This window comes from Carassius carassius, chromosome 6 (assembly GCF_963082965.1).
Source record: "Carassius carassius chromosome 6, fCarCar2.1, whole genome shotgun sequence".
Taxonomy (NCBI): domain Eukaryota; kingdom Metazoa; phylum Chordata; class Actinopteri; order Cypriniformes; family Cyprinidae; genus Carassius; species Carassius carassius.
In genome coordinates, this window is record NC_081760.1 from 2,747,818 (window position 1) to 2,760,976 (window position 13,159).

Below are 13,159 nucleotides of genomic sequence, written 5' to 3' on the forward strand. Positions count from 1 at the left end.
GTTCACAGAAATAAATTAAAATAGAGTAGTAATTTGTATTTGTGCATATCCAGACGAAGATCTGAAATCATTCTGATTGAACACATGGCAGCTGTGAAATTCAAGCTGTCAGACAAATACACCAGAATACATGAAACATTAATAAGTACATGAGGATGAATGTGCTGTGCAGAATTACTAAAATGCATCTTAATAGATGCAGAAAAATAAGCATGAATCACTTATTATTACATAAAGGAAAAAACATTGTCTTACATGCATGAGTTTTAAATATAAAGGCAACACAAATTCATCCATAACGCAATAAAGGGAAAAAGGGGTCAGAAGGGAGCTCAAATACCTGGGCAGACGTATAGAGGACACTGTATTTTTTTGGGATTTTCTTACAGCATTACTACACATTTGAACTCTTGCAGAATAGTATACATAGCACTTAAATACATGAAATCATGTGTTGTGTGTATGCGTGTTGGTGTGCTTGGTGGATTTCCGTAGGAAGCAAGCGTGCACATGTTCATGTGTGATATTGTGGAGAGATTGAATATGTGTAAGTGTGAGTGAGAACATCACTGGGTGTAACCGCATGTTAGAGTTTGTGTGAGGGTGAAATCTCATCAACAGCATGCACAGGAGGGCACAGCATGAAGCTGCTACCACACGACACATCAATTGTATTAAAATAATAATATTGAAGATTAAATACAGTTTAAGCCCTGTACGTTATCTTGCTTATTTCATGGACATGAACTTTTAATTTGAGTTGAAATTGTCATTTAAATAATCTTTTTAATATCGTATCTTCTTAATCAGACTAGCAACAAGACGGGCGGCAATATGACAGTTATAGAAAAGTATTTGACCAATTTGTAATTGCTGACCAATCGGAATCAGAATAAATATAATGTTTAAGTCATTGCGCAGTTAGGTTTGGTTTTTAACATAGTTGTAATTTCACTGGCAGCATCAGAGGGCTCATGAAGAGCCGGCAGCACTGCAGTTCAGTTTCTATGAGGTGATTTCAGCAGACCAGCTGTCTCCACCTGAATTGCGCTCTCTCCAGAACCGCTGTCTCGTACCTGGACTCTACGCCACACACCTGGAGAGATGGCTCACATACTACCCTCCAAACCAGGTAACCAATCTGGACCAACCTTTACTGGTTTTGGTATTTATACAGTATGTTTTCTGAATTTTTCTACTTCCTGTCTGTCTCTCTCTGTCTCCTCCTGCAGCTAATGATAATCGATGGACAGCAGCTGAGGAATGACCCAGCTAAAGTACTGGACGAGCTTCAGAAATTTCTTGGTGTTACTCCCTATTACAACTACTCCCAGGCACTCACGTAAGGGTCACACACACATATCTTTTATATCAAGGTGGGGACCTCCCAGATTTACATAATTGCAGTCATTCTGTAATATTTTTTACCTAAAGTCTGTTTTTTTGCATTGTACATAAGCTAAATCTAAGCTAAATTCTGTTCTAAAGTGTCGAGTTAAGGTTTTTCTTCTTTTTTTTTTTTTTACTTTTTAAGAAGTTTCTTGTGGCCAGCACATCTGTATTTATTTACAGCAAAAACAGTACAATTTTTAAATATTGTTACATTATAATATAACTGTTTTCTAGTTATATATTAATCAATAATTCATTCCTGCGATAGGATCATTACTCCAGTCTAAAGTGCCACATGATCCTTCAGAAATTATTTTAATATGCCATGGTGCTTAAGTAATATTTCTTTTTATCAATGTTGAAACTAAATATTTTTGAGGAAACAGATGCTTTTTCAGGATTCTTTGATGAATAGAAGTTCAAAAGAACAGCATGGGTTTAAAAAAAGAAATATTTTGTAATGTTATAAATGTCTTTACTGCCAAACTATTAAATTTATGAGCGGTAGTTTAAATCACTCAAACTATTTTAAAATGCACAGGAATGGCAAACACGAACATGCAAATCTCCAGTAATTCAAAAATGAAATCACTTTTCTAACACTTTATGGAATTATGTGTAAAGCTATTTTAGCCATGAGCCTACAGTCCTCCACTGGTGTTCGCACCAACATTTCTGTGAATGATGTTGTTTCACTTCATTAGTGAATTTTTTGAAAATTAATAAAACGGTTATAATGTCAAATTCAGTAAATGCATTTGCACTGTTAAGTACAGCACATATTTAATAAATAAACTTTGACAGCCCTACAAATTAAAAAGGTTATTTTATGCAGCTGTGTGATGTAGGTCCAGAGAATGTAGTTTTTTAGGTTTTACTTTCACAGTGGAAACATTTGGTCTGCACTTGGATACACAAACAAGAATATCCACATCCACACAGATGGACACAGGCTCATCCAGAGATACAATACAGGATGAAGCCTGTCATCCATGCTGTCCCTGATCCCATGTGTTTGAGAATCAGCTGATAAAATGAGGTGACAGATCCGTGTTCTGAGCAGTTGATGCCTGTTTAATCTGTACAGAGCCTGAATGAGATTAATTGTGATCATCTGGCTGTAGCCATTAGCACATGATTAACTCTCCAATTAAAAGCAGCTCGTTAGGCATCTGACACTGTGTGTTAGATTGCTCATAAGGTGTCTTGTACATTTGAACAATTTTGAAAACATAATAGGAGACAGTGAGGAAAGAAGGAATGTCGTTCATTGTTAACCATGCTTGTGAATGGTTGGAAACCCACCTGTCAGAGGATGAGGTCACGCCTTGTCATGATTAATAATTCAAAATTAACACTCAGCATGTTCAGTCATGTTTGAACTGTAAGAAAGATCTTGTGACAAGACTTGTGTAACTTGTGACTCAAATTGATTTCATACATATTAGAAAACATCTGTCACAACTCTCGTTTTCTAACAACTTTTAAAAGAGAAGTTCTTCTGATGAATAAAAAATAAAAATAAAAACAGTCAGCAAGTGTGGCAAAATGTCAAATTTGGACCATGTATATAAATCATATTGTACTATAATATATTTTTTATGAAATTCAATTGAATGGAAATTATATTCACTCATTTCAACTTTGAAAGAGAAAATGATCAAAATGAACATTATATAGTTCCTAAGTAAACATTTCCTTTAAATAATGCATGCTATTCTATATTATAAAAAATTATAAAATATTATATATTAGGGGTGTAACGTGTATTCGTACCGGACCGTTGTGGTACAGGGCTTTCGGTACGGTGCACGTGTGTACCGAATGACCGAATGCAATATTTTGTTTGCGGAACATATAGATTTTCGTGTTTCCAAACGAACATATTAAGTGGCGGAAGTCTCCGCATTCAGCGCAAATCCCGCCCTGCAGCTGATTCTAAGGCCGGTGACAAACTGGCTGCGTCTATATATGATCTATATATGACTATATTATAGATCAATGGTCTTTATACACCAGAATCGTGCCTGACGTGGCGCTGGCGCGCTGCTGCTACTGTAGGTGACATGGAGGGAGACCGCTGCGCTGACAGACCAGGATCTTGTCTTCACGACAACAATATCTATACTTCATGTTGAGCATAAATATAAAGCCTACTGATAAAGGACACCATCAACAGTATTGACGGCAAAATAGACTATGTTTGACAGGTGCAATATGCCAGTGTGTCACCGGCCTAAGTTTTTCAAAAGGCATCACACGAGTGTGAACATCACTACAACTAGGAAAAACGATTGTAATTCAAACGCAGCTCCCGTCGGCATTTAAACAGACCTTTGCTCTTAATTCCGATCGGTCCAACGCAATAACGAAATCTGAACAGGTCTAAAAACTGAAACTGTTGATGCTGCACTTTACACTTTGGAAAAGTTATATATATATTTTAAATATGAGCAGGCCTAAAAGCTGGGATTGGTAATGCTGCACTGTAATCATAGTTATTTGTTTATATTTTTCATTATATTTTATTATATGATATTGGTTTGAGACTGAGAGTATTTTATTTAGTGGAGAACTTTGCAGCAGTATTTTATTTCTTATTCTTTTTTTATTTTATATATATTTTATTAAAAAGTATTTTAAAAACGTGTAAACAAATTGTTAAAAAAAGTTTATAGTAATAAACAACCTGCAGTTTAATGTTTGCATTTCTTTCCCTTACTGTACCGAAAATGAACCGAACCGTGACTTTAAAACCGAGGTACGTACCGAACCGTGATTTTTGCGTACCGTTACACCCCTAATATATATAAAATATTTCCAGTGGCCCCTCAATCAAAAGGACCTAAAATGCATTGTGGTAAAAAAAAAAAAAAAAAAAAAAAAAAAGGAGGAACATTTTTTTTTGTATTTTGAAATGAAGTAATGGCTGTATCAGATTATCATTCTTCATATAAAATGCCAAAACATTGAACTCAGTATTACCTGTGTCAGGTGTGGTCTATTTCAGTCTTTCTCTCCCTCTCTCTCTCTTTCTCTCACACGTGTGTGTGTGTGTGTGTGTGTGTGTGTGTGTGCGTGTGTGTGTGTGTGTGTGTGTGTGTGTGTGTGTGTGTGTGTGTGTGTGTGTGTGTGTGTGTGTGTGTGTGTGTGTTTGGTCGTTCTGTGAGTCTCTGCATGTGTTCTCTATCACAGACAGCTCCATCAATCTTTGGCTTTTATTAATAACCTCCCTCTGTTTGAGTCTTTCTCACTTCATCTCACCACATCTCCTCTCTCTTTCACTTACTGTCACTTCTTTTTGTGCCTCCACTTTCCTCATTTGGTATTTTGTTTCAGTCTTCCAGCAGTTTTCTTTAGCTCTGTCTGTCACTCATCAGGCAAGCCATACATCACTCTCTCTCTCTGCCTCTCTGTTGCTTTCATCTCTTTTTCTTGGGTACTTTTTACCTTGCTGACATTTAAAATAACCATCTTAAAACATACATTTTACAGTCACAATTTACTTTTTTTGGTTAATTTATATCTGTTTTAAAAAATTTTCTCCCTTATTTTATTTAATGTCTCCACTAACAATGCTCAACAGGTGTTATCTCCATCTCATATGATGTATTGTGTTTGATAATGTGATGAAAATGTGATGGAAATTAAATTTTAAATGTTCTGTTTTGGATAAAAAACTAAAAATGTAAAAAAATCGAATCAGTCCTCCACTGGTGCTTGTTGATTCTACCACACAAAAAATCCAAATGTTTGTTAAACATTCTGTCCTGCTTAAATTATAATATATATATCTTGTTTGACTGAGCAATATGTGTTCTGAATTTTTCCAAATCGCATTCAAATGCATAATTTGACAAAATTACAGATGATTAAATATAATTTTTTTGTGAAGATTTTTAAACTTTTAAATGGATATTAATTATAGGACATTTAATAATGAAATGGCTTTTTAATTAGATTGTCACCTTTGAAATAACAATAATATTTTAAGGGTGAAACCAAGGTTTTGAAATTTCAAAATACCTTCTGCTTGCTGCTTTGTCAAAGAACGAACACAGACACAGACGCACACACACACACTTTCTATCACATTTGTCTGAGAGTGGTAAGAGATTGCTGATGTGTTTCTGAATGCTTATCAAACCAGGCCATGTCTTATCTGACAAACAGATAAGGTTACAGCAGACCTCTGTCAGTCAGGTGTGTGTGTGTGTGTGTGTGTGTGTGTGTGTGTGTGTGTGTGTGTGTGTGTGTGTGTGTGTGTGTGTGTGTGTGTGTGTGTGTGTGTGTGCACTGGTTTGGGTGGTTTATGAGGACACAGTATGACACAGGTATTACAATGTGAAGGTGGTTGCTGTGTCCCTGTAATTCAAAAGGCTTAAAAATATACTAAAAGGTGTTTTTTTTTTATCTAAATGTGCACAAAGTTTTTTTGTGAGAGGTAGGTTTAGTTGTAAGGCTATAGAAAATATAGTTTGTACAGTATAAAAACCTTTATGTCTAGTGTGTCTGTTTGTGTGTATTTTTTCCAGATTTTCTTCATTGCTGAGTGTACAAATAAAAGGAGTTAAGAGACTTAATACAGATAGATGGACAGATACACGATATGTACAATATACTGTATATTAAAATGAATATGTAATTAAAAGGATGTTTGTTTGTTTGTTTGTTTGTTTGTAGAAAGAAATCTTTTAGATTGTAAAGCGTTCTCAATCTCTTCACAGGTTTGATCCTCAGAAGGGCTTTTGGTGTCAGCTGTTGGAAGGGGGCAGGACTAAGTGTTTGGGGAAGAGCAAGGGCCGCAAATACCCGCCCATGGACTCTGAGGTACCACCTAACAACAGTAAACTCTTTAATGATTGCAGCTGTACTATAGAGGCATGCCAACACTGAGCAATATGGGTCATAGAGAGAGAGAGAACTCACTCTGACCTCTGACTGTTCAATCTTGCAACAGCTAACATGTCTGTAGCTCATGTACTGAATAACTGATACCTACAGAACAACTCAGACTCTCGCTTCATGTTTCTCTATTTTTTCTTCTCTCTATTTTTCCTCACACACACATACAAGAAAATTCTTACATTTACTCACCCTTGTGTCATTATAAACCTACACTCTCAGAAAAAAAGGTACAAAAGCTGGGGAGTTACCTTAAGCTAAACTTTTGTACCTAAAGGGTCTATATTGGTCCCTTGAAAACCATATATTAGTACCTAAAATGTGCATATTAAAACCCAAAGTGTACCTTTTGAAAAGGCACTGTCCCAGTGACACAGTTTGGTATGTTTTCGGTACAGTGAAAAATAAAACATAAAATGAAGTTGTCTTTCTGTGCTTTCATTTTTGGATGCAAAATGTTTTAGCAAAATGTATTTTTGATAGTGTAAATTATTGTGTTATTTGTTAGACTAACAGTGCTTGTTGGATAAAGTTTAACAGAGACAGGCTGACCTTTATGCAAAATGGATATGCAATACTTTCTAATATTTACAAATGAAAATACAACCATAAGATAAAAAAAATATTAAAAATGCATTACATATAACACACTGAAAAGATGTTAAGAAGATTCAAAACTATACTTTTATGTTAGTTTGAAGTGCTTAATTAGTTTAGTACAACTTGGATTGTGTTCTTTTCCTGAAGCAGTTATTTTTCAGATGCATTCACAACACCAGAGTATATCGATTTAAATGGTATTGTCCAATCTTACTTGAAAATATATATTTAGTATACCGCCCAGACCTAAGCTGAACTAACAACATCCAGTCAAAGTTAGTCAACACAGCACACTGTAAAACCCGACAAGTTAACTTAACTCAAACCGTTTGAGTAAACAGATTGCCTTGATTTAAACCATGTAAGTTTTGAAACTTTGCATTCAAGTAATTAAGTGATTAACTGAGTGCTGATTGAGAATTAGTGATGAACAGCTGCTGTTAACAAACAGAATCACTGAAGAAAAGAGAAACACAAGAACTACTACAACTGAAATCAACTGAAATACATTTGAATCTCTCAAGATCTGATTAAACAACCCCACAAACAGCATCACCAGCTCCACTTATTAATAACCAGACTGACTTTATTTCTGTCAGACGTCTACAGAAGATCTTATTGAGAATGAACTAAGGTTTAGATGTTGATTTATTGTTTCATTTGAAGTAACCATGTTAGAGATCAGTGTTTGCTTTAGTTGGGCTCTTGACCCTTGACTTCTGTCTTAGTCTTTTCACTGGCTGTTATAACCGTGTGTTTCTAAAACACATTTGTTGTAATTCAAAAGCCCAGAAGAAATGCCATCAGGTGTTAACCTGTACCTAGGTGTAGGTTGTTATACTTTATATTGGTGATGATAATCATCAATTATTGAACTGTTCTGAGTCTAATCTCCGATGAAATAGGTGTTGTGTAATTTGATTGATTATAGTAAAAGTGATGCCAAGAGCCAGTGGTTCTGTGATAATCAGTTAATACAAAGACTTCCCAACAGTTTGGACTTCTATGGTGTCAATTAGTCACACACAGACATCAATAATCAGCATATGAACCTCAACAATGGTGACCATAAAAAAAAATGCTGCAGAGCATGCTGGGAGCCATGGATGAGTTTTGTACTACAATAATACCCAGAATGCATTGCAGCATGTTTTTTTTCTTCACCATTGTAGAGGTTCATATTCTGATTATTAATGTCTGTGTTTGACTAACTACTGGCATAGAAGAAAAATGTATGTGTACAAAATGTTTAGAAAGTCATTTTTATATTAACTGATTATCACAGAACCACTGGCTCTTAGTGTCATTTTTTACTAGAACCATTTCTACAAATTACACAACACCTATTTCATCAGAGATTAGACTCCGTACGGCTCAATAATTGTGAATAATAATGAATAATTATCATCACCAATATAAAGTATAACAACCTACACCTAGGTACAGGTTAACACCTGATGGCATTTCTTCTGGGCTTTTGAATTACAACAAATGTGTTTTAGAAACACACGGTTATAACAGCCAGTGAAAAGACTAAGACAGAAATCAAGGGTCAAGAGCCCAACTAAAGCAAACACTGATCTCTAACATGGTTACTTCAAATGAAACAATAAATCAACATCTAAACCTTAGTTCATTCTCAATAAGATCTTCTGTAGACGTCTGACAGAAATAAAGTCAGTCTGGTTATTAATAAGTGGAGCTGGTGATGCTGTTTGTGGGGTTGTTTAATCAGATCTTGAGAGATTTCATGTATTTTATTTCAGTTGATTTCATCTAAGGCTGTGTCTGAAGTCAGTTGTAGTAGTTCTTGTGTTTCTCTTTTCTTCAGTGATTCTGTTTGTTAACAGCAGCTGTTCATCACTAATTAACAATCAGCACTTAGTTAATCTTAATTGCAATGTACATCTTCTTTCAGTGAACTCAACTGAATTAAGTTCAGAGTACTCATAACTGTTAGTTTTTTTTCAACTTAAATGGTTTAAGGCAATTGGTTTCCTCAAACGGTTTGAGTTAACATAACTTGTCAGGTTTGAGTGAGGCTGTGTCTGAAGTCAGCTGTAGTTCCTTTCTCTCTTTTCTTCAGTAATTCTGTTTGTTAACAGCAGGTGTTCATCACTAAACTCAGTTATCACTCAAATAATCACTTAATTACTTAATTGCAATGTATATCTTCTTTCAGTGAACTCAACTGAATTAAGTTCAGAGTACTCATAACTGTTAGTTTTTTCAACTTAAACGGTTTAAGGCAATCGGTTTCCTCAAATGGTTTGAGTTAACATAACTTAAGGATATCTGTTTACTCAAACCGTTTGAGTTAAGTTTACTTGTCGGGTTTTACAGTGCACTGTATTTGTTTTATACAGGTGTGCACCTAATTAAAAGCTGTTCTGCTCACTAAAATATGTGTTGTTTTTACTCTTTCCTTTTCTAGTCACGAGTGTTTCTCTCCAGATTCTACAGGGATCAGAACATTGAATTATCTAAGCTGCTGCACAGACTGGGTCAGCCGCTACCAGCCTGGCTCAGAGAGGAACTACAGAAGGTCAGGTAGCCCTAACCAAACCACCGCTCCTCTGGGTCAAAGATCCGGATTCAGCCCTCAATGGAAACTAGACACTTGTACAGTACTCAATGCTACCTACCTGCAAGCTTGCGGAGCAAAGGTCAAAAATTCAGCTCACCATTTATTGGTGCCTCTGGAAATCCAAACAAAGCAGTATGATGTTTCCATGGCAGCATGAAAATTCTGTTACAGAAGGTCAGATTTTTTTTTCGGTGAGGTAACTGTGACCCTTGAACTTCAGATGCAGCTAACGAAAGACTGCATGAAAACTGTAACTGAAAAAAAAAGTAAACATCCACAGACTTCCTCCTATTTATACTGTACGCTCCCTAATCAGACACTGGATATAAAGGTACAGCTTTAGATTTTATACGTCGTTACAGAGAGATTTAGAACTGCACAACCACTGTTCATAACCTCACTCTTGCAAATATATCAGTCAATCAATCTATCAGTGAAGATGCAAAATGAGTATGGAGAAATAAAGAGCACAGTCAATTTTTTTGCGTCAGCTTTCAATGGAGTGATGTCATTGTGATGTCAATGTTTCAGTCCACGTCCCAATTACTGTTGTTCTGGACACAATGGCATGAAGAGCGGAAATCATTTCAGTCTGTGTATGTGTGTGTGTAAGCCCTTGTGTGAGTGTGTGTCTAGGCATATGTATGTAGTCAAGTAGCCTTAGCCCTGCCCACTGCACTGCAACTGGTTGGCTGATGGATTTGAAGTGTGACTTTTATTTTTGAAAACAAATTGCCTCAATAAGGTAAGAAAGTGCTTTGAGAAATATGTAAATAACTATATATATTCAATAAACACTGGAGAGAGACATGTTTCCGTAAAACTGTCCTTGCTAAGTTCTGTCTCTGCACATGATATATATCATATATATTACATATCACACATTAGACGCGAGGTCAAGAAGTTTTAAACAGTATGCTTTTGAGTTAGTTTGAAGTGCTTAATTTGAAGCAAATCTCCCTTGGATTTTGTTTGTGCTTTATGTATGTAGGGTTAGGGTTAGGTTAAAGGGTCAGATCACCCGAGAATGAAAATTCGTCCATCTTCTACTCACCCTCGAAGCATCCTTGATGTATGTGACTTTTTTGATGCATGCATCTGTAATAAAACGTCCCTCACATGGCTTCGGGGGGTGAATAAAGGCCCCCTGTAGCTAATCCATGAGTTTTGTACGATACATATCCAGATTTCAAATGTAATAAACACTTATTTCTAACATCTGCTGACTGTGGGATGCAGAAGACGTGCAGGCGGAAGATGGAAGACGTATGCGTTGTGCATGCACGTCTGGGAAATGTACAGTAGGAGCACAGGAAATAAAGTTTCCTTACTTTAGCAAAGAAAAACCAGTCTCCTCTTGGCCTTTTTTCAGATGTTAGAAAAAAGTGTTTATTATGTTAGAAATCTGGATATTTATCTTACAAAATGCATGGATTCGCTACAGGGGTCCCTGGAGCCATATGAGGGACGTTTAATTACAGATGCTCGTAAGATTTCACGTCTTCTGAACTGTTGACAACAAACACCCGCTTACCCCAATTGAACGGCTTGGAGGAGCAAGGACAATTTTTTTTATATAAATTCTATTTAATTATTCTGAAAGAAGAAAGTCACATACACCTAGGATGTTTCGAGGGTGAGTAGAAGATGTACAAATGTTCGTTCTCGGATGAACTAACCCTTTAAGTTACCTTACTGTTAAGATGTGTGTAGTGATCATGTTTTTAATTAAATACCTCCCTCTAGTGGTGACAGGCTGTACTAACATTAAAAAAAAGGTATTACAACTATAAAATAAATCAGTGCATCTGATCTGGCTGATTCTTCAGGTGAGAGTCTTGCTGGTATTGGCTTTAAATATGGAGTGATTCTTCATGAACCAGTAGTGTGCACAGACCAATGGAGGGGCAGGGGAGAAGTGGCATGACAAGAGCACAGTCGTGTGTGTCCCTCGGTAGAAATTGGGACCAAAAGGGCACTTTTGTGTTGGCGTTTAAAGGGGCAGGGACTTGAAATTACATCATGCGAGTCTCCATTAAACCTTACCCCATTTGTTCAACATATGGTTTCTGTGCTTCATTAGTCTGTCAAAGTACTGATAAGGAGACAATTAGAAACACATTTATGAAAATGCCATTTTACATGCTTTATTATTAATGCAACACTGGGCTTAAATAAATCAGTTTTAAAATGCATAACAGAAGATGTGATGAGCATGATAAACAAATCATGCTGTTTTCTCAAGCTGACAGTGTACAACAAAGAAAGTTGAATAAAAAAGATTTTATTCTTCTGACAAAAGATTTCTGATGACCCTTTCTACATGGATTCTTAGATGTGCTAAATGATCTGTCAGATACTCAATAGTGTAATGGTTCTTGTAGACAGAAGACATTTGGCCACAAACTTTTAGACTTAATAGATTCTATGTGAAAATCTGTGTTTGTGCAGGCGGATCCAATCTGAGAAGTAGCCTACTTGATTTTCCTGTTTAGGTATTTGGGTATATGTTATCAGGGTAGTCAGTATTTTTCAAAATTGTAAAAAGTAAAAATTGTTTTGTCATTGAAAATGTATTTTAATAGAAGTATTCCGTTTTAAAATGCACTTTTCACAGTGAGGTACAAACCCCCAAAATTATTAATTTCAGTAGGGAGGAGGACACATCTTTTAACCGAAAAGTCATAACTATGGCATTAACGCATAAAGTATGCCTACAGAAAATGGAACTTGTAGTGTAATTATGCTTATACATGACTACAACACACTCCCAAAAGAACCTCCTCCAATAGAACGAACTTATTAATTATTCAAATGGCCTACAACAACCAATGGCAAGTCTTCAGCAGCAAGCTTCTTCAATAGCATTTTGGATGTAACAATTTGGATGTAGCATTATGTATAGATAAATAATATAAGACAGCTTTTTGTCTTACATGATCCCTTTTCTTTATTTTATTTTATTTTATTTTTTATGTTACGTTTTTGCTCATCTTAAAATCAGATTTTTGCAGTAACAAGTTTAGTCGTTCATTATTATTGTGTTAGTGGTGGAATTGAAAGGTGTTTGTGACTCGTATATTCAAGAGGCCCGGTTCCAGATTACTGAGGGTGCTCTGGCCTTAATGCACAAGCATTTCCTCAGCCTTTATTTTTGAGAGTGTACCTTTCAGCTTTCCAAGCTCTGCAATGTGAATGCTGTCCCTGGTGCTCATAGAGTCATGAAAAACAAAACCTTTGTATTTAGATTTTTAATTATGAATGGCACAGAAGTGCGCATTATAGAGGAGCTCATTAAGTTCCTCAATCAATGAAGAATACCTCTGATTGGCCATTGCGTTTAAGAAGTCAACAGAGATGTGTACTGTATATATAACTAAAGTAAATGATCAATGATTTCTACCATAGTCTTTGATCCAAATGAAAAGTGTAGCTGCAGAAAGAATAGTAAACATATATTTTATATAGTCCCACGGTTTGGCCATGAGGCAGTTATTGTATTTACAGTACCTCAAGGTGACGCTGTAACACTACTCTCAATCTCAATCACTGTAACAAATCTCTCCCTCTCTCAGTGAACTTTTTCATTCATATTATATACGTAAATAAAAATATTTACAGCAATTATCAAATATTTAATGGTAGCCCATTCAACCTAGAAGTGCTTTTTTTTAT

General features: G+C 35.8%; 1 protein-coding gene across 1 annotated transcript in view; it reads left to right on the top strand.

Moving 5' to 3' along the window:
* Positions 1 to 10,296, top strand: part of LOC132142214 (bifunctional heparan sulfate N-deacetylase/N-sulfotransferase 4-like) — a 55,469-nt gene extending 45,173 nt beyond the window's left edge. Inside the window, exons 11-14 of the mRNA XM_059551898.1 lie at positions 962 to 1,132; positions 1,233 to 1,342; positions 6,120 to 6,222; positions 9,332 to 10,296. Coding sequence (XP_059407881.1) covers positions 962 to 1,132; positions 1,233 to 1,342; positions 6,120 to 6,222; positions 9,332 to 9,451 — 504 coding nt within the window. The 3' untranslated portion in view covers positions 9,452 to 10,296. The remainder of the gene's footprint in view (positions 1 to 961; positions 1,133 to 1,232; positions 1,343 to 6,119; positions 6,223 to 9,331) is intronic.
* The last annotated feature ends 2,863 nt before the right edge of the window (positions 10,297 to 13,159 follow it).